Source organism: Synchiropus splendidus, chromosome 2 (assembly GCF_027744825.2).
Source record: "Synchiropus splendidus isolate RoL2022-P1 chromosome 2, RoL_Sspl_1.0, whole genome shotgun sequence".
Lineage (NCBI taxonomy): Eukaryota > Metazoa > Chordata > Actinopteri > Syngnathiformes > Callionymidae > Synchiropus > Synchiropus splendidus.
Window position 1 is genome coordinate 11,571,124 of NC_071335.1, and position 22,978 is coordinate 11,594,101.

At 43.1% G+C, this 22,978-nt stretch overlaps 1 protein-coding gene across 29 annotated transcripts in view; it reads left to right on the plus strand.

Annotated features, from left to right (window-relative positions):
- LOC128753618 (receptor-type tyrosine-protein phosphatase delta-like) overlaps positions 1 to 22,978 on the plus strand; it is a 196,526-nt gene that overhangs the window by 119,906 nt on the left and 53,642 nt on the right. For all 29 annotated transcript variants that reach the window (XM_053855409.1, XM_053855408.1, XM_053855416.1 and 26 more), the window contains 2 exons: positions 14,334 to 14,479; positions 15,560 to 15,701. In XM_053855409.1, coding sequence (XP_053711384.1) covers positions 14,334 to 14,479; positions 15,560 to 15,701 — 288 coding nt within the window. The remainder of the gene's footprint in view (positions 1 to 14,333; positions 14,480 to 15,559; positions 15,702 to 22,978) is intronic.

Below are 22,978 nucleotides of genomic sequence, written 5' to 3' on the forward strand. Positions count from 1 at the left end.
TTATTGATTGTTAAATGACTGTGTTAAACCCGCGTCACAACAAACCTGTGTGTGTTTGCTTGCATGCATGTGTGTGTGATTCAGGTGCTTTGTTGCCACTCATAACTTTAAAACTAATAAGTCTTTTCCTTTAATGCACGACCTTTTCATCGGTGACACGTTCGGTGTGAGTGCAACACGTAAAAAACTAATCTTTGCGTGTGACTGATTAACCTGTCACCGCTAGACCATATAACTCACCCTTGCAATAGCAGGGGCTTGGGGGGATGAGAATCGGAAAGGTGGTTGGATCAATCTTAGATGGTGACAGGTCCTCAATTTTTATTAGTGGAGGATCTCTTGAGCAAATCGCTGAGCACAAATGGTGTGAGCAGCTGGCTTTCCTCTGAGAACACTTTTATGTTTTACTGCCGCACGAGGTAAGTTAGTGAGTTCGTGGAAGTTGGTTGTACTAAGATGAGCTGTCAGTCGTCTGATTTGTATAAAATATCTTAGTCCAAAGCCGTAAACAGAAGGATAACCGTTCATCTGAGCCATGATCCGTGAGTGGCGAAGCTTCTTGAAGGAGACAGATAATGTGTCTCCCTTGACCTGGGAAAGCCTCGATATTTCTCCAGAACATTTGGGACACTCGCTCAATATTTGAATTGGATTTGTTTTTCCTGGGAACGTGGGATAATATCACTTTGTCATGGGACATGGGTCAGATATATTCACTCCAGCTGACATGGCACATTTGGACAGAAGTAAAACCTCAGGTCATTTTTGGTTTACCCGAGTACCGTTGTGCTGAGTATTGCTGAGGTCTGAAGACACGCCAGCTTGGCGGAGCATGGTTATGTACAATATTGCCGTCAGTTAAATGTGACCAGGCCAGTAACTTGACTGATCATAAAATGTCTTGGAGCGTTGTGGTCAGTGACTCAGGATTAAACTCTGTTATCAGCAGTGTGGAGTTGCCTTGATGCAAGCAGTTGTAGTTCTTAGATAAGAGAGATTAGACTGCAGTAAGTATTATGTTTCGTGCGTGTCAAGTGCCACCGATGGAAGAGTGTCATCAGGAGCACAGGGATGAGATTGAATTGGGGTCAGTGGGATCAAAGATCCCTGCCCTGCTGATTCGATCTGGGTGTGAAACCAGAGTATTGTCTTCAGCAAGATTGTGTCTGTGTTTGTTTGTTTAAAGCCCATGGTAACAGAGAACACTACAACTTCAAAGGATCACCTGCATATAGTAGTGTCAATAAAGTTGATGGACCCAATCATCGTAATTTACCTTTTCCTTTATTTCTTTTTATAATATTTCTGGCGGATGTTAGGACTTTTTCCTTGCTGCACCAGTGCTGCCAGTCACTTGGATGGCTGAGACAAATGTGCGAGTTGTGATCGCCCTGTGAACCCTCTCTGTCTTTTTTCTGCTGGACTGAAGCTCAAAACAAGCCTCTGAGTCACTTGTCCAGTTCCATTTTTGAAACACTGACCTACTAAACTCCTACAATAAGTTGCCCATCATTTTCTATTCCCGTCAAACTCTCAGCGAGACCAGCGCAGCCGATAGAAAGCGAGTCAATGATGGAGCCGATGAAAAGGAATGTGCTCTGGCGACAGCATGAGCAGCGGCGTGAATCGACGCATTGCTGTGCAGCCATGCGGGAATAATTGAATCTCCATTGTTGTTAGCTTAGCATTAGCCTAGCGGGCACGCCCATCTGTGAGGCGCGAGCGCGGCAGCGTCTCAGCTGAATGACACGTTCTCACTCTCCATCACCCCGCTAGGTGGGACGCCTGCACTGACCCAGAGAAGTTGTAAACCCAGCGTGTCGTCCTTGTGTTTGTAATGACCTGAGTATTAAAAAGCGCAGTATGACTCTCCGGTGTCTCTGGCAAATGAACACTGATTAATTCTTGCCTCGCCGGGGCCTGGGGTGGGGTTGCTTAAGTGGCATGATAATTGGACATGAATCATTACCGCACCTAGGATGACATTTTGTCCAGACACACACTGCATCAAACAATCGGGATGCTTGGTGATATAGTAGCAAGGTGAGCGAGGCTAATGCTTTCAATATCCCAGACAGGCAGTCGAGACACCATACGTTTCGTTTTCTTAACCATATACATATATATCTATATATAGATATATATAAACAGGTGCTATTTTTTACTACTGACATGGTAACGTCACAGTGTAATAACATTTTTTTTAACCGTAATTTAACGTTGAATGTCTTTTGCTATCAAGGAGTTAAAGTGATTCTATGATTTAGAATGAAAGAAAGGAGCTCTTAAATCAAGTTCAGGGCTCCAATTCCCTTTTCCATGGCCAGTACGTGTGTGTAATTTAGCATTTGACATAATGCTTGTACAAGTAACACCCGACCTATGACCGGGATCGGTTCCGACCAACCGGTCGTAAGTATCATTGGACGTAAGTTGAATGCCATTTAAAATAGCCGAGGGTTGTAGCTACTACTGTAGTGGTAGATGGCTGTGTGAGAGTGAGATGCTGGGATACTGTGCTGCCATAACTGTCGTACACGTTGCCGGGTTGCTACATGCTGCGGTGCCAGACATTGAATAAAAAATAAACCTAAATACGGGTGGACGTAAGTCGAGCAGGTCGTAAGTCGGATGTTACTTGTAATGGAAAATGGCTCAATTCTATTGTATATAAAAATACACTAGAAAAAAAGTTTTATATTTGCACACCAAAAAACGTCTTATACAAATGAAAATGGCTTAGACTGCATAATTTATGTATGTGGTATAATATGCAATATGGTATATGCCATCGTTCTGTTCTCTTGCTTTTCTCATTTCCAACAAGCGAAAGTGTGCTGAAGGATGATAGCTGTTCCGCTGTTAATCAGCCGCAGCAAGAGTATTTCATTTCCAGGCTCAAAGCAAGTAGCTGATAATTTGCTCTTAATGTGTTGGTTTGATGTTAATGTGTTTTAAGTTATGACTCTGGCTGGCTGCCCGGCCGCTCCAGAGACGGGCTATCGTTGGCCTGGCTCAGACCCTGACTGTTGGCCTGCCTCCCTAACTTGTCTGACAACTCCAATTCTGGGCACATTAAGGGAATCATCAACCAACCTTCTGCTGCCACAGACAACACAGTGCAGCTGGATCTTTCCCTGGCAGGGCCTGTAAATTAGTCATTTCATTCCTAAGCCTTGACTTAACCAGGAAAATAAGCACAGTAGCAGATGTTTGGCAAGTGGCTTCCACATCCAGTTTCACATGTGAAACTTGCAGCAAACAGAAAGCCTCTCCAGAGCTTCTGATACACATAAATAGCGTGTCCACGGAAGTTAGAATCATCTACTGCGGAAAGATGTTCCCAAGGTTGCGCTGCGGCGGGGTTTGTCACTTCAACTCCTCGGCAGGGTCACTGTTATAGTCCATACAATCTTGCCCGTGCGGTTTACCTATAATCCCTGCGCCTTCATTTGCATGCCTCAGCGTGTGCTTTCACTTCATTTGCGATGGCTGTCGCCGCTGGTCACGTGACGGGGAAAACTCATTATTTGAGGGCCTTTAATCAGCACCTGCATGACACACGCATCATGTTGATTTATGATCCAAGCTGGTTTGTTCAGTATGTTTTCATCCAAACATCCGCGGGGACTCAGCCGACCCCAACATCTGTAGAACACAGGAGTGCAACAAACCCGGCGGTCGGTCAAGCTATATCGACGTGGAAGACAAATAAGGACAATCGTAGCAAACTTGATCGTGGTTTTACAGGCAAAATGAAAATGTGGCATTGTGTACGAATATAGAAAGACAGACATCAAACCTGATGTAGCTGGAATAATGAGCGTTTCTCTAGCAAGCCTGTCGTGCAGACGCACGTTTGAATCAGATGTTAAGCTTCAGTTTATCGTTTTTCGTTTTGTTTTTCCCTTGTTCATTCTTATTGCCGTTTTTCTTTTTCATATTCTCCTGTTTTTATTCTCTCTTTTTATTCCAAACAACCTAATCTGATCAGTGTAAAAACAACAGTCTGACAAAGGCCAAAGTTTGAAACTATTTTTATGGGATCCTTAAAATATTACATCTAAACATGTCCCCTGGCCTGTGGGATTATTGAGGATTCGCTTTGGATTGCTCTCCTTTTTCCTCATTTGACTTGGGAAAAAAAAAATCTTAGTCCAACATGTCTCATCTCACATGTCCATTCCAGTCTGGCCCACACAGCTTTGTCTGCAAACTTCTCCATATGTCCCTCTGAGATACTGTAATCTTGTGCTTCCAGTCACTTCAATGACCAACTCTGACACTTCTAGTTCTGTTTCTTGCCTTTGTCTGACACTAAGAATAACTCTCTCTCAACCATACATCACAGCAGGTCTCACTGGTGTCCTGTAAAGCTTCCCCTTCATTCTAGCTGCCACTCGTCCGTCACTGATCCCTCCCTGACCTCTCTTCTCCCTTCACCTCCCTTGATCTCTGTCCATTACTTTGTGTGATTGATTCCGAATATTTGAACTCATCGGTTGTCACTACCTCCAGTCCGGTGGTTCTAGGGGAACATGAAGGCACTGCATGTGGTATGTGACATAGCTGCTGTGGCGTTTGAACTACTGATAAGGTCTTGGACTTGTAAACGCTAATTTTAATTCATTAATTTATGCAAATATCACTGAATAATTCTCGGCAACTTTCCTTCTCAGGGAACAGTTTTTGCTGCTCCTGTCCGATATTGACATCTAATCTAATAACACAGAACAATTGCTTAACATTTATTTTATTTTTTATTTTTTTCGAATGCCACCTATGCTATTAATATTAGTTTTTTAGTTTAGTTTACAATGGAGAGCTGTCGCAGCAGCAGGAGCAAAGGCATGCAGAGCTGATCTGTCTTCTTCCCCCGATCAAAGACAGTTGCGTGGAAGTTCTCTCACGATAGACGGGAGTGTCGCGGTGTCTAGTTACTGTTCAGCACATTTTGCGGCGTTGCAATTTTCAATCGTCAGCTGCATGAAGAATAAATATAAATCTTCAACTACAACAAGGACGAGGAAAAATGTGTCACAATTTTCTGTCTGAATTGTTGTTAGTTTTCCATAGTAGCGCTTCTTGTTTTTCACTCTTGCCGGAGCCCAAAGCTAGTAATTCATCCTCCAAATGAGAGCCACGTATCTGTCACATTGTTTGTGTTTAATTACCAATAATGCCTAGATAATAGAGCTTAAGGCTGCCAATTTGCTCGTAGGATATTCAGCGTACATCAGTGTTGCGCGCTGATTTGTTTGGGCTTTTCATCTTTATCTTTCCAATATGTTTTTCATTGAGCATTTATGTAATGTTCCCCTCTTATTAAGCAATATTCGTGAATCATAAATCTCTCCCTGAAGGTTTGCGCAAACATCTGTTCTTACGAACTCAATCTCTTTTGCTTGGTCCCTCTAGGTTAAGACAGCATCTGCCAGCTCTCCCCCTCTCTCTGTCCTTAGCTTCATTCCATCTTGCCGCGTGTCATTTCAAAGTCCACTGAACCCACATCCAGCCTTTGCCAGCTCACTCGGTGAAACCTCTCATTGATAGGTGATGAGGGATAAAATGAGTTCCTGAATGTACAAATTATAAATCCAAAGTGATTAGGGGGAAGAGGCTCGGGGTTTATTGCGTCATGTTAATTAGCGCTATTAAATTCAAAGATGGAAAAAAAAAAAAACTATAAAAGCGAGCTGCCTTGAAATCAAAGTTGAAGATATGCCTTCACTTCAAATGGGTTCAGCGGACGGTGTGGGCTTGTTAATCCCTGCCATCTGTGTAGATCAGCGCAACTGTATGGCATCCCTTATGTAGGCCATCCTCACTTTCACGCGCGCACGCACACACACGCGCGCGCACGCGACCAAAGTAGGGAAGATTGCCACTGCCTAATTCCATCTAAATCTCCCTCTGTGCTCATTAGTTTCCTATAACATCCATCTTGGGTCATGTTGAGGAAGAAGAAGGCCGCCTGGGGTGTTTGCCCACTTGTACAGCCACCAATCCCTGCGAGTGCTGGAAATCTCTCTCATTAAAAAAAAAACAAAGGGAAACTTGGGCACTGTGGGGGACACAAGTGGTCAAGTCCATGCCAACTGCACGGAGAATGAGCGGCGAAATATGAAGACACCAGCTTGGTATTTTTTTAATAATCCCACAGACAGCTGTGCTCTGCCACCACTCCAGAACTATGGTTTGGCAGTATGTATGACGGATCAAATTCTCAATTTGTTAAATTCTGCCGTGGTGCGCAAACATGTCGCTAATCCTGCGACACCATTCAAATGTGACCTTCATTCAAATCCTAAAGTGGGGGTCACTCTTTTGATACAACAATTATATAGTAGTATTTAAACTTGTCACCACTAATACATAAATAGACAAAACAAATACAGCGTTTTCATTCCATGTTTGAAAATGTGGAGAATTTCGTTTCCATGTGATCGCAGATATGAAAAAAGTAGGTCAAATGCCGCAGTCATCTTGTGACGTCACTGGAGGTACCAAACACCGGTGCGCTAAAGCGGTGGAACTACTGGCTGTATCGGCCACGGGCAGCAGTAGTCAGTGGTTTTTAAGGAAGAAGAGTAGGTTAACGTAAATGAAAGACTTGGTTTTATTCAAACCATGGAAGCGACGACTCAGACTTTTGTGAGAGGATGAAGTGCCTGAAATGCTCAGAGACGGACAGCAACACTCAGCAGTAATGTAATGTAAAAGTCTCTTCGGAAGGGTCAGACGTACGAAACATTCAGTGCGTTTGGGCAAACAGTGGGACATACTCACTTACCGGTGAGTATTGACGCCTTCTCTACACTGTTTTAATCGGTTGGTATTGGCAACATTCACTTGCCGTTTGTAAAGTTCCAAAACCGTGGCACCCATGGTTCTCAAAACCAGTTTGAGGCAAATTTCAGGACAAAATAATCCTGCAAAACGCTGATGGTTGGCTCTTGTCGCTCACTCTTTAAACTTGCTTCACCTGTTCCTTATGACGCTCTTCATCTTTTGGGTAGCAGAACAGGCTTCCATGCTCACTGGCACCAGTAGAACATCCGACTGTCTTGCAGCGGTTTGGCATTTCTGCTGACGTGAAGAGCTTTTTTTAACGTCCATTCTAATGGTGACCAACACTATCTACCTCCAGTCACGGGACTGACCGAGACAGCAAAAGCTGGAACCGGGGGCGGCGCACATGAAATGTAGGAGTGCACTTCTTCAGATTCTGTCGCAACAATGGATGGTGGAGTACAGTTGCACTAAGATCAATTCTAGACCCCTGACCGACAAATGGGACAATGCGCAGTAGCGTAGGGTTTATATTGGGGCTAGCCCTCATATAACAGGTCTTTCATGTCTTAAAAGGGAAAAATGAAGAGCGAAGTCAGTTAGAGGGCTTTGCATGTACTCAGACCTAGTGCTACATCCAGGTAACTAGAATAATCTACCTGACGTCATAGAGGCTTGTTTCCAGTTTTCAATTTGATTCACTTAGAACTGGATTTACACTGACTTGCTATCCACAGAACCAACTTTATATACGATGTGCAGTGTGTACATTTCATACTGCATATTCATGCATTGTTCCTGAGGCGTGGCAGACGCTATAAAGTAATGTCTCTAATTTCAGTATCAAACTAACAACACTGTCCCAAGCACTTTTTTTTTGTCCTCTGTATTTATAGTAGTCAAGGACATGAGACTTCAAAAGGTGCATATCGTGCCCCAATGGGATCTTGAATGTGAAACGAGTGTTTGAAGATCCCTCTGATTTTGTAAAAGAGCCTCAGCCTCACGTTAAGAGATGATTTTGGCAGCGCGGTGGATCCGCCACACAGCAGTCCTGCGTGGTGCCGTGTGGATGCCAACAGAAAAGCTGATTTTGTGTCTCTTCAAAGATAAAACGGCAAAACTGTGAACAAGGCAGCACGAAATGACAAAAGCAAATGGGACTCTAATTCATAAAATTATTAATGAAATAGACCTGGGTTGGCTTTTCAAATCGTCGGCTTTCTCTGGCGCCCTCAGCTCCTCTGGTCCCATAAACGTTGGCTGCGATAAGAAAACAGCCTTAAAACAACGTTGAGATCAATTCGAAATGAGACAGGGAGCCGGAGTACATTGCTGAGTGCCAGCGTTAGTCAAATAAGTCGAGATAGAGAGAAGGAACTGCAGCGGAGCAGTGCCAACTTAGAGAGAGGGAGAAGTGCTGACGTCTTGTTTTCAGTGCGTGACTTAAATGGAGGGGGAAATTTGGATAAGAGAACAATCTGTCATTATGACTTCGTTCCTTTCCTGGAATTAGTGTATTTTTTTCTCAGTAAAGCCCCGTTCTGATCCCCCACTGATACTAAGATCTTGACCCGCTCATCCCTTGTTTCCACCTTTCACACGGAAAGTGAGGCAGCTTAAAAGGGGATAGAACTCATTTAGAAAATTGAGTTTGAAAGGTCTTTGCTTTCACACTGTCTTCTGCAGAGTAAGTGAAAGTCCCACGGCAGAAATGACCTTTATTATCGGGCTTGCAGTTAGCTGTTGTGATGCTGGTGCTCACGAGCCAAAAGTGATGAGTGCGAGAGTCAAAGTTCCGCAGCCAGCCTCTCCAGCAGGAGGTGTCCCCAGGCGGTTCAGGTGCATGTGAATTCCACCCACTGTTCTTCCCTTTATCCACCCCGGGAATGTCCAATTGCTTATTCTCAGGTGTTGCTCCCATTTGAAGTTGCAGAGACTTCTGGTTTGTTCTTGTGTCGAGAGTCAGATAGCAGCTGCCTGCATCATCTCTCTTTCATCTAATTATAACATTCTCTTGCTGCTTCTGCTGACTACAAAGACGACGGTCTCCAATATTGTCTGTCTGTATCGTTGGTCGTCCACATTGTTACTGGGATATCTCATTGTATGTCTTGTTGATCCTTCACGTCTGAGACCATACTTCTCTATTGGAAGCGGAAGAACCTCTTAAGTTTAGTGACCTAGGGTGTTGCTTGAAATCATGGCATCCTCACCAATGACTGTCTTATCTAAAGAAAGAGCTGAGCCAAAAGGCAAGGCTTCCGATGAAGATTGAAGATCCTACGAAGCGGAAAGGAAATATCGAAGGGGTCAGTTAGTGAAGTTAGTTCACGCTCACTGCGTGTGTTGTTCAAGTGAGTTCTGTAGTGCTATGTTTCTGTCATGAAGTTTTTTAAAAACAGAATTTTCCCGTCCATCCATGCAATATCAATCATCATGGATACTTTGGTTATGACATCACATTGTATAATTTGTCGACTGTAGTGGGCTACGGAACCATAGTGACCCTAAACGTACAAAACACTGGACTGTTTCAGTGAAAGAAGACATCAAAGGACACACATTTTTCAAAGCACATTTTTTAAGTTTCAAAACAACATTGTACACATTAGAAGTGTTTACAACAATACACACACGTTTCCTTTCTTTTTTCAATTACAATTGTATACATATATATTTTTTATATATATATATATATACATTGTAATATTAACTAAAAATCATAGATCTTTTTAAATAAATATTTGAACAAATCTGTTTAATAATTTCACATCAGGATCTTTAACTTTAACAAACAGAGCACCTGAGGAAAATTGTACACTTTGGGCAGGTAACGTAATGAAATATATTCAGGCTCTTGTCTCTACATGAGATGAAGAGTGAGGAGGAAAGAATAGGAGGAACACTGCGAGTGAATTGAACGAGGAGCACAGCATATGGGTGCATCCTCCCTCATTAAGTCAGTCAATGTGAGAGGAACTTATGTAACGCCCAAGAGATGAAGGGAGGAGATGGGGAAGAGTAACAAGGAGCAGGATGAAGGAACAAAAGCAGCTGTGTACGGAGTGATGTCGTCGCTGAGATTTTAAAGTGACAAATGGAGAGCGACGGAAAAATGAGGATCCCGAAACAATCAAATATAGAAAAGGAATAAAGACAGGGATCGCCAGTGGACAGATCAAGAGAATGGAAGGATAGGAAAGCAATTGAAAGATCTACTGTGCCTTTTAGTATGGCTCTGCTGGCTTTACACTTTTCATTTGTTTTGTGGAGAAGAGATTAGCAAGTGGATTAAGAGAGCGATTCTCCCGCTTTGCATTCTTTCTGTTCCCCCTTTCTCTCACTCTCAGATGGTGAGCACGCACATCTGCTCACTCGCTGGTGCATGATGGCAGAGCCGGGCTCCAATTGAAATAGTCAGCCAGCTGCAGCAATCACTTTATATTCTTCCGTGCTTACTTTTTTATAGGTTCAATAAAAATCAATTTGTGTTAAAGATTTGGAGAGTGTCACGTGACATCCGCGCTCTATCGTCCCGACTGAAGGGAGTCTATAAATATATAATTGCTGAGTCTTCACAGCTTCCTTCTCTTGTGATGTTTAAATGATGTGTCCCGGAGTTTGAAGCTCACATCACGCAGCGCATTTATCGCACATTTCTGAGCTTGTCTTCTTCATTTAAAGTCATGTACTTTTTCAGAGAATCAAGTGTATGTTGCGACCATGCGTTGCTCACATTAGGTGACATTACAGTCATGCAAAGTTGCCACACATCACAACGTGAGATCCCTTTAGCTTTGTCTCATGCCCCTTGACCTTTAAGGCAGTGAGCATCTCTGCCTTCTAATAAATGAATGTCGACCTTTAACTGCTGAGCAGCTGGAATTCTCAGAAGGTAACACTGATGACTTTGGTGCTAAAGGTCCAGCGCTGAAAAAAGGTGAGGTCACATGGACAGGCTAACTCGGGTTAATCACTGGGGTATGAATGTCAACTCCAACGATTAGGGAAGTTCATTGACTTGAATTTAGTTGACATGTTCCATCAATGATCTCTGTAAAGTTAAAACCTGACCACACCAGGATACGCATAAATCGGAGTCCTAGTTCTACTTCCTTCAGGAGTTTGCTTTTAAATTGATGTTGAATGTTTGTAGCTCAACACCAAGTGTGTTTCCTACAGAACCACCTTGTTCTCTGTGACTGTTCTGAGGGGCCTATGAGACCTAGAGAAGGAAGGGACGAGGAAAAACAGCCTCAAAATGAGGGGAAATTTTATGTATTATAACGACTATGATTCACAATAAATAAATATATAGACATTAAAACTTACATATCACATAAGGGGAAATTAAGAGGGTTAAGAAGTACTAAAACTAGCGTTACCTAACACAAATGAGGAGTCAAACAAAGTAGAAACTTAACTATGACTTACTTAGGGCTGCAACTAAAAAATATTTTGATAGTCGACCAGTCGCAGACTATCAAAACAATTAGGCATATGATGTGTGCATGTTGGCTTACACGTCTAATAGAAGAGTTGTAAATAGTAGTGACAAAAAAGAAATCCAAAAAGTAAATTGTGATGTTGTTTTAACAGTTATTTTTAAGATATTTTTGTTGCTCAAACTCTGCTTTGATGCCTGTGCTTGGCAAATGCTGCGTCTCATTTTAGTCTTTGATGTAAAATAGTCCCATTCTTTTGACATTTTGGGTCGCAGTGGTCCCGGAGCCTCAGTCTAATTTAACAGTTTAGAGTTGACTACGTGGAGCAGTCGTTGTAACCATATTTTCATACGAGAAATACTTCTAGGGGATTAGTTTGAAGTTGTATTCTTCCCTCTTGAGTGCGGCGTATACTGGGAAAGAGCCGCCTGTGCCCCCCGTCTGCACTTAACCCACATCTGGTTTAGAGGATCATGACCTCTAAATGCCTTGTTGTGTGGTTGGTAAACTGTTGTGTAGCGTAAAGCAGAAACAAATGACTGTACCGCAAATGCAGCACTTCAGAAATTGCGCCCTTTTATTCCTTTTACTGAATGACCAGCCCTTGATCAACGTTTTTTACAGACTTCTTTGTTTTGAGTTAACAGTGACAGCATGGCCAGTTTGTTATTCACAAGGAGTCTCGCTCCAGTGCCAGCCCTTTAGTGTTCTGCAAATTCATCTGGCACCGATCCACACAGTTCTGCTTCATCTCTTTGTTAAGAGAAAAGATCTTAATCGTCATCATCGATGGCCTTTCCAGCTTGATTGTGACATTTAGTCGATGCGAGCGCGCGCATCACCGGGAATGAGCTTGCCGTTTTAAAGGGGGAAAAAAAAAGCCTGATTTCGCTTTGAATTTGCAGAGTTATTGTTCTAAATGTGGTTTTGAGCCAGCAAGGTGTAGAGGTTCCTCAGCACCTTGAGGCTCTTTGGCTGTGTTTGCCAGTGCATCTGTCTCTGTCTGTTTCTGTCTCATATCTTCTCGCTGCCCATCCTCCTCTCTTCCTTGCCCATTACAGTCTCCATCTGTCCCAGCCTCTATCTCGCTTCATCGTCCGCCCTGCTCTCTACTTCACTGAAAAGGTCCGGCATTCCCTTCTTCCTTTTAAACAGCAAAAAGCAATTCCTCCCTTTGTCAGGCCAGTTGGTTGGTGGTAAGCTCCTGAGTAGGGATTTTCTGGTTTGGCTTAAATGCCATTAGGCAAGCTGGCGATGACGTGCGGTGACTGATGTGTCGAATCTTTTTATGATGTCACAATCCAGTGGTGTGCATGGTTATGATATTGTTTGCATCCCGCAACATGGGGCTTTAACAGTCATGCCAATAGTAAGTATTCCTAAATCTTCAATGCCAGCGAAATATTAAGCTTCTTTGGCAGCAAAGGGACCGTGAGAATAACATGCCGAAACCTGCATGTGCTTTTTCAGATAAATGAAAAGACACAGAGCTGTTCATAGCAGTGGAGCGGAATACTTCACTTGATTTGATGTAAAACATGGTTTGTTTTAACGTTATCATTTGTGTTGAATTCATTTGGTTATCTCCTGCTGAACTGCTGTTGAGGTTCAGGATCCCCAGAACCAGACTGAACCATTTCAAAACCTCTTTCCTGCCAATACCCATCAAACTGCTTATTAGCCAACAACAACCGTAATTAGTTACGCAGTGCGAAATTCGTATAGAGTATGTGGGATATAGTGCAATGAACTGCAGGGTGCAAAACAGAACATACTTATAAATACAAATATGTACAGAATTTACTCTGTTACACTGTGAACTGCGGCTGATAGGAGTTCAGAAAAAAGTTCCCTAAGTGGACAATAAAGTCTATTGTATGGTATCGTCATGCACAGTGTGGTATTTTGTCATGTAATGTTGTATCGTTTTATATTGTATTGCATCGTATCGAATCGCGCTGTATCACATCACATCGCATCGCATTGCATTGCATTGCATTGCATTGCATTGCATTGCATTGCATTGCATCGTATCGTATCGTATCGTATCGTATCGTATCGTATCGTATCGTATCGTATCGTATCGTATCGTATCGTATCGTATCGTATCGTATCGTAGCGCATCGCATCGCACCGCACCGCACCGCACCGTACCGTACCGCACCGCACCGTACCGTACCGTAACGTAGCGTATCGCATCGCATCGCATCGCATCGCATAGCAGCGCAGCGCAGCGCGTCGCGTCGCGTCGCGTCTCATCGCATCGCATCGCATCGCATCGCATCGCATCGCATCGCAGCGCAGCGCAGCGCATCGTAATACAGTATGAAAGAACATTGACTGCTCATTGCAATAGAAACCAAGCAGCATCTTTAGTAAAACTGTTAAACAGGTGCTCTTCATTTCACAGATAACAAGAAGCTGGACGCTAGTCTAAGTTTTATGTGAGTGGAGTTCCCATGTTGGGGTTCAAACCAAGATAAGGGAGTGACCCTGTGGCCCCCCAGGCTAGCTCCTCAGTGGCAGGTTAGGGGGTTAGGGGGTTAGACCTCAGATAAGAGAGTGAAAAATGAGTGCCCTTTGGCAAGGTTCTCCAATCTCTGCTGTGCCTTGTCATGAACTGACTCATGCTTTAATGATACACCTGCGCTATATCTGCTCTTCTTTTAGATAAATTATAATCATAACTAGGTGTGAAATCTAATCCAGAGTTGGCTTGCTGCTCGTGAATGCTACATGAATAATGGTGCGATCTGTTTATTGGAGAGCTGGCAGCTCACGAGTGGAGAACCATTTGAGCTCGTTCCTGCATCCTTCATGAAGTTGTCACGGTTCCATCTGGTTTTTGGACTCCAATGTACTGTAAATGCTTGAAATCAAAAAGTGTTTTGTCAATATGTGATGGACTAAATGGCAGTGTGATTCAGACTGATGAAACATCCCTGTGAGATTTTCACGCAGGCTTCCAAATATCTTCTCGGTAATAGTAACAGTATCTTATATAAGTACTTTCAAATCCCCGTTCGTCCAGAATGGCATGAAGCCGGAGAGGAATCAAGGAATATGTGATCATTCTCGGTTGTTTCCACACAGCTCCTCCAAAATTCACAAGGACCCCAGAAGACCAAACAGGAGTCCAGGGGGGAGTGGCGTCCTTTGTGTGCCAAGCCACTGGAGATCCTCAACCCAAGATTGTCTGGAACAAGAAAGGCAAGAAAGTTAGCAACCAGAGATTTGAGGTATGAACTCTCTCCCTTGCATGTCTGTCTGGTGATTATGATTATTCATAAAGTCTGTCTTAGTTTGCATGGTAACCTGATAAATAAGGTGGTGTTTACAGTAGGACCAAAATGGACTCCACTGTGGGAGACAGTGGGAGACAAACTTGACAGGACGTGGCATGAAACAGTGCTAACAACTAGCCTTCTTCAGCAGCATCGTTGCCCAACTGTCAGAGGAGCACATTAATCCAAAGACATATTTTTACTGTTCTTAGATTGCTGTAGTGTTTCGTCAGTGTCTTGTTGTTTCCACACTTGAGTTTGACAGACCGCGGAGCTGCTTTGCTTTCTCTGGGGTTTGTCATTCAAAGTATTGTGTGTGAAATGATGTTATCACTATATTATTCCGTTGGCTTTATGCAGGGTTTTTTTTTACGTTACATTCAATCGTAATTTCTTCCCGAGTTACCTTGAGTAGTTAAGATAGTTATGACTTCGAATCATGAGACCCTTACACTGCGTATTTAACTGCTGTAAAGCTTTTCATTTATCTTCATTATTTTGATATTTACGCCTTGCTAAGTCGCCATACTTGGCCTTCACTCTGCTTTATTGGTTTCCTGAGGTTTTGAACCTTGAATATTTTTTCATCAACTCGCACGGATGAACATGTTGAGCCATTCACTCAGCTCTTCAGCTTCACCCTTAGGTCACCGTGCTTTACCTTTTTCATAAGTTTGCTTTGCTCCTAGATGAGGCTTCCAGCCGGCTCACTGTGATTCATCTCTAAAGGAGATTTTTTTTTTCTGTCCTTGCCTACACACTGGATTGAGTTGGTGGAAAAAAAAATTCTGATCTATTAAATTATTATATTTGCCCGGATGTACTCCCATGAGTCATTGAAGAGAGGAAATGTCATCTCTTTATACTAGTCAGATGATTTTTATCACCACGCCGTATCCTGAGCATCATCAGAAATGATATATGAGGAGTGTACTGTGTATTAGGGAACATCTTTGCAAGTCTGTTTTTGTTTCACACACGCCATCGTAGGAATGCAGATGTGAACTGAAAGGCTGTTTATCCTCGATCACACAGGTGATAGAGTTTGATGATGGATCCGGCTCAGTCCTGAGGATCCAGCCGCTCAGGACCCCCAGAGACGAGGCCATTTACGAATGTCATGCCTCCAACTCGGCGGGAGAGATCACAGCCTCCACCCGGCTGAGTGTGCTGCGAGGTGAGTTCAGACGCACGCGTGCAGGTTGTTGAAAAGTACGAAGCTTGTCTGGTTCTGCTCCTGTCTTGGTTTAGGGGAAATATATGATTTTGGAAATGTGTAGTCACAACATACACAGAATGAAAAGTGCTGGAGAATATTTCTAATATTTTGATCTTGTACATTTTTGTGAGGTACATATCATGACCAAACTGCTGCTGTCTCCTTATATATCAGAAAAACACAAAATGAACAACATTTATTGAATTTTCTACTTCGAAACAAGGTCAAAGCATCATGTAAAACCTAATTGTTACTTTAACTGCAATGATGTATTTTCACTCGTGTGCCATTTACAACATGGATTGTCACATTTTGTTGGCCTTGACTTTGATTTTCTCACCAAGTGAAAACAAATACTTAACAGCAGAACAGAATTTAGGCTTTGTGGTAAGACTAATAAAAATATATTAAATATAACATTTGAATGAGGCGTAAAATAATGACATTATATATGATAAATCCAATCCAGTTTGTAATGTAGCTTTTTGTCCCAAATTAGCAAGAAATTAAACAAGCCCTGAAGGCGTTTCTGAATCCAAGTCGGCGCACATTTTCATTCCAACCGTATTGATGTATGCCTTTGTTCTACCTGTATGGGAGTTCCGTGTAAGCTGAGACATTGTTTGTTCTGAGGAAGATACATGTGCGTCTACAGCTGCGTCCACAGCTTTGTTAGCATTAGCAAGAATCCATTAATGCAGATAGTGATGTTAATGGTGGAGGAGTCCATTAGGAGAACATTAAGTACCGGTAGTCTGAAGCGGGAGAGTGGGTGAAACTGCTCAAGTGTTGATAATCACATAGCCAGCCTTTACAGTCCGTGGTTGTGGGAAGGACGTGCAGTGTATTGTTCCACCATCTCATCTCTCTGCCGGCCTCCCTCTTTCCCCCTCACGTCTCTCAGAGGAATATTAAACGGATACATACAGTCTACACTTCTTCCATCCACCCCTCGCTTTCCATTCCATCAGTCTGTTTTTGTTTCCGTAATAAATTCTCCTACTTTTAAAGCGTCCCTTTCCGTAGATGTGTCGCACTCTCTGCAACACACTTTCTCGTTCGCCTTTACTCTCCGCTTGTACCACGGTCCACTACACAGAACCCTCTAAATTATTCAGTGCACTCTTTGCGTCGCCTGCACTGTTTGGCTACCGTTTGTTCCTTCCGCGCACTCCCGTCTTTGTACTGCCTGTGTACTGCATGTTTTGCAAATTGCCGGATAGTGTTGTCAAATACATACGTATACATAAGCAAGCCTGCGCTGGAAGTCACATTCAAGCACACACACTAGTGTTTGAGTCGGTCTTTATCTAGTGATTAGTGTCTTCAAGCTTCTCTGCGGAGTCGCTGTGTTGCGGTTACATCAAAAGGCCACGCGGGACCTGCTAATAGCCCCTTAAAGACTCTAAATGGCAGCCAGCACACACACACACACACACACACTCTGAGGCATATCTTCACTCAGGTTGCTTGACAAAGGCCGGATCTTGTCACTCACATCTCGGCTCACTCTGGGAACCTGCACTGACGGACTGACATGTGCGGCGCTGACAGCGGGGATCTGGTGTTAAGGTCAGCCAGCTTCATTACTGAGGATTACAATACGCCTAATTGAAATCTTGGCTTCCAGCAAACCTCTGTGATTGCAGTCCCCTGAAAAAATAATGTCCCCGAGCAATTAAATACTTCGGGGCCGGTGTCTGAGAAAGATAGTTAAATTCGGCGGCGACGGCTTAGCGCAATTATTCCCAGCATGTCTGGGGACACCTTAATCCTCCGAGGTGACTGTTATGATTCATGCCTTTCCAAATGTGTCACTCTTCGATTATTACTTGACTTAGTGCATCATTAAGGTACGGGTGGTAATCTGAGGAAAACAGTTCGCTCGCCCGAGCTGCAATTTAAACTTAAAGTCTAGCCTCCATTTTTCACTCTCCCGAGAAGCCACGCCTCCAGAGGGCTGAGGCACGAGGGGCAGGGACAAATATGTGTTGGGTTCGATCAGTAGGGTTGTGACAATACGCAGCTTCTGTTCAGTACATTTTCGTTACAGCATGACCAAAATGTGACGTGTCATTTCCTCTAAAGTGCAGCATCATTCTAAAAAAACAATAATAGTAACCTTCAACCAAAAACTTTAATTTCACCAATATTCAAACAGGATGTAATTCCTCAGACAGATACTTGTACGGGTGCAGGGTGCAAGAAAAATACAAGGCGGTAAGACTAATATAATTTAAATAAACCGAATTTACCTGATGTGAATGTAATTTAAAACAAGGCCTGGAATGTTCTTTCAACATGTTCATGATCTTGGCGTCTGCTTCCGTCCGTACCAGTCAGATGTGTGACTCTCGTGGGTGGGGGTGTAGGCATAAAGCTGAACCCCTTGTTTTGCACGATGGTGGATGCCACGGTGTCTGCAACTGTAAACGGTGAGCTGCCAACTTATCCAAACATGTCAGCGGTGGTGAGTGTTGCACTCAAAGATTTGCATGGGTCTGCTGCTGTCACTGAAAACAGCATTGTTTAGCGGACCACATCGCGTGGTTATAAATCAACTTGCTGTGAGATTAAGCCTCATTTGCCGGAGTCTCATGCCCACCTTTTGTAAAAGCTGGAGCCCGGTTGAATTCAGCCATAATGGACAGCTTAAATCCTTCTGCCTTCTGAGCTGCCTCCGTTTTTGCTCCTGGAGCTGACATACTGCGGTGATGCCGTTTCAAATGGATGGCCGTGGTTAAGGTACTTCCACTGTCATACAACCACAACGAGACCACACATAACATGTGTGTGCCAAACTGTGGCTAGGGGTCTGTACAGATCATGGCTCAGTGAAGATCGGTTGCACTGCTGGATTCCTCTAATGCAGAGAATATAAGCACTGCTGCCTCCTCGCTTACTGTGTTCGCTTATGTGGCGGTGGCACCAGCTCAAAAGATTGTTGAATTATTTTGACAAATAATAATAAAGGACAGTCTTCCAGTGCCTGTAAATAAAGCCTCTTGAAAGGTAGGACTATGTAAACAGTCAAACTCGCTATCAATCTTGTGTGTTGTCCAAGAAACTGCATCAGTTTCCTCTGGGCACTCCAGTTTCCTCCCACATATTTTTTGTGTCTCATGTGAGTGACTCCAGAAATGGGTGTCCCTCTCCTTTCGCACATAGATTCTCAAGTGAGAATCTATGAGCTAATAGTTCAGCTGAGGAAGATTTTGCAATAAGATATATTAGACAGGTGTTGTGTCCAAGAACACAGGCATCTCATTTCCCCCCCAGAGTCTCATCTGACTGAAGGAAACAGGTTTGTTTTCAGGAGTACATTACTAATGGGAAATCTGGCTGGATCATTTGGTTCAGCCAGCTTTTCCTTCCTTTTCAGCTTCTGGACTGTGTTTGTGCGAGCTGAGTGGTCTTTTAAGCTGGACAATGCCAACAGTTTGAGCCAGTCTGGGTGGTGAAATGTGAACACACCTGCTGTGGTTGAAACAGAAAATGAACTGCATCCATATCACCATGGATCAATTTCCTCATCTCTTCATTTGCATAGATTTCTCGACAGCTTTATCAGCTTAAATCTAGTTGTTTTGAGCAGCCAAGTGGAGCGACTCTGTCGTTCCGTATCATGGCGATCTCCGTAGAAAATCAGTAATGCCATCGTTTGAGAACATCTGGCTTTTCTTGGAAGCCAGCTATTATCATTCCCAGTCTTCCAGCTTCTTCAGCACCAAAACCAATGAACAATGTGTGGGAATCTCATCGTGTGCAGAGACGTGAATGTTTGGACTGCATTCCTCATCATTCTGCAACCAGACTTCTTTATGAGCTGTGAAGTTATCCGGGTATTTCACCATGGAAACACTCAAGTGGGAGCTCATCCAAATGAAATGTGTGCAAGGTTCTGTCAACAAGAGAACATGAGCTTCTGCTCTGGATCTGCCTCCACCACAGCAGGGTTCTCAAGTGTTCCTCTGTGAATGTACCTCTTAAGTTCAAGAGAAGATTTTAAAATGTTATTTATTTACAAAGTGATTAAAGAATGGAGAAAACAAAGAAGCCGAAGGGGAAATGTATTCAATAAAAAACTCTAAATACAGAAGAGAAGTACATCTCTCATCTAATCTGCAGCCACCCTCACGCAGTCCATCCCTACCGGAATACACATCTTGAGTTCTGCAAGCAAGGGATTATAGGAAAAACACGCGAAAAACCATCATGATCTTCTTCACATCCATAACGTGTTGTTTGTTTTCTGTTTGTTTCAATGTTTCCACTTCATTTTGATCCATTTGCTCACGTGAGAGTTCATCTTTATAAAGAGATCATTCTTCTGACATATGACAACATATGGCTGTTTTTCTTGTACAGGTGAATTTGATTGGAACAGGGAGGGGTTCCATTGTCTTGTCTCTCAATTCTGTCTTCTAATACATTGTTTATGATGGTGTCAAAGGCGAAACCGCTCGAACCATTCTTGGCGGGCGAATTTCTGAATGGAATTTCTTTTGTTGATCTCGCTTTGAAACCATCCACACGTTTGGACACAACGAATTCTTCATGACACGCCCGCGCACACACACACACACACACACACACACACACACACACACACACACACACACACACACACAAAGTGCATAACTGCAAAGGTAAAAGTAGCTGAATCCTCCACAAATTGATTTTTTTTCCAGCTTTGATTTGGCCTAAGAGAAAAATCAATAACATTTTGAGTGGCAGAAGAAAATTGAGTATAAAATGTTTCATTCACAAGCAGAGCAATTTGGGCTGTTGGCGCAACGTCATCTAAAACACGTTAACACTTTAGATCACAGAGCATATATTGCCATAAAATAAAGTGCTTTTCCCTGTGTGTATAAGCAGCATAATAGCCACTTATTAGACGTTACAGGGTTCTCCCCAATGCTTTGCTGCTCTCGGGGCCCCGATGACGATGATCTACTACACCAGGAAAATCTGCAGTTGTGACCGATCTCGAGACCAAGACTGATCTCGAGTACTACAACACTACAAACTGCTGCATTCAAGTGCTACACATTCAGCACCAAAGCCTCACAGGAGTCTCTATTTTATTTGCAAATGCTCCTGACACCATAAATATTGATGTCCCCTCATCAATATTTCCTCAAAATTCTAATGCTCTCTGTTTGAACTGGAATATAAATAAATATCGTCATAGGAAATGTGGGAGATGGGGCTCCTGTACAGTTTGACTAAAAAATGATCCTGTCAAATGACACGGAAATACAGTATACATCAGCCTGTGCAGCATAATTCATAAGTAAAGATTTCAGAGAACAATAATATTGTTGGTAAGAGAAGAAGAAACATCATTTGTGTATGTGTATAGCATTTAATGAAGGGACCTGTTAAAAAGCGAAAACCTTTCAAGTCATATAATATTTGAGATTTGTTTCCCGTCTAACGCTAGTGCAAAACAAAAGCCGCGTGGCAGTCCTATAAATGGATGTGCCGATTCATAATGCTAACATAGCCGTGCGCCACAAACACTGACCCGAAAGTAAATGCATAAGCAGAGTGACACATTAGCAGATGGAGGCTTCCCTTTTATGATCACATATAGGAAATATTGCTCTGCACAGTGATATGAATGAGTCCAGGGCACGGAGGGGTTTATTTTTATTGCACAAACTGGAGACAGCTTTGGTACCTGGGTCGGCCGGCGGTGCCTGTGAGCAGCCGCTCGTGCGTGACCGAGTTATTCAGCCTGTCGTTTCTCATCTCAAGGATGCAAATGATAATCTGCTTTGATTGGATTTAGGATTCTCTTCAATCCCAGTTCAATTATTTCTGGTAATTTGGATTAGCATTAAATAGTATGGCACCAGTGTTGTAAATGTGCATCCTATCGTTCAACAATAACTGCAGGGCAGAACAAAGCCAATGTAAAGGAGGTTCTGTTGGTCATTGGAGCCCGGCTCTATGTTGCTGTAGTGAAACACAACTTTGCATCTGAGGTTGTCGAACAGTTGGGTAGTGAGGTACGAGGTGTCTAACTTTGCATCCTGGCTGTTTGGTGCAGTGTCCCACCATAGATAGATGAAATAGAATGAGTTATTTCTGCCTATGAGGAGCCAGCTTTGAAGTGAGTGTTTGCATAATGAAAGAATGAATCAGGATTGTTATGCACTAGGGTTTCCTCCTCTCTCTCTCTATGTCTCACTCTCTCATGTTTTTTTTCTGTTGCCTCACGATCGTGTTTCATTGTGCTTCCTTTTTTTTGCAAGTTTATGCTTTTATGTCACCCGCCCACATCGACACTTCACGCAAACATCTTCTCATCTTGTTCTCTTGGTTTATTATAGCGATGTTTCCATTTGTCGCTGTTGTGATTGATTGAAACCGGAGCTGTTAAAAGGCCACACATGCGCTTGCATAGCCAGTGTCTCATGACGCGTTGGCTTCGGTTCGATGGGCTAGTACCAGAATTAGCATCTCCATGCCGAGGTTCAGCGCTAGGATTTCCCGTTAATGAGGCTCTGTGTGGTTGAGAGGGATAAAGTCACAGGGGATTGTGGGTGCAAATGGGGGGAGACCGGGTCTACATTTAAATGCGCTTCTTACTAGATCAAATAGGCCGAAAATTCCCGCATGAACACAGACCACTTCCTTATCCATCCACTTTTCAATGTTTACATCAATGGCTTTCAACTTTTTATCCTCATAAATGGCTCGGTTTGTGATCAAGATGCATTTCTGCCGCACTATGCTGTGTACTTGCTCAACTTGGTTTATGCATCTTTGATCCCTCACCCCCTCCAAGCATTGTACCCTCCACCGACATCTCAGAGCTCAGCCGAATGAAAGTGGCCCGACTGCCTTTGATTCCCTCTCACACAGTGGAATGAGTCTTCATGTTTGATTTAATTGCCTCACATGTCCCTGAATTCACGTTTGAAACGGCAACTCAGAGGGATTGTTAAGTCTCAGCGAATTTGGACTTGCTTAGTTGATTTGTGTGTGAAGGGTCAGGTTCCAAAGGAGCTTATGTCCAAGACTTACAACATCAACTCAGCTCAGATTATCATTTTATGTGGGATGGGAAATCTCAATCTAGTCACCGCCGCCAAGAAGCAGAAGTGGTTATGTGTCCGCAGACGGTGGTTCGATTGTTGGTCAGCAGCAAAACTCAAAAGGTTGTGTATGAAGCCTCATGAGATGCTCATTCTCGGGTTAGAAATAAATCTAATAATTGA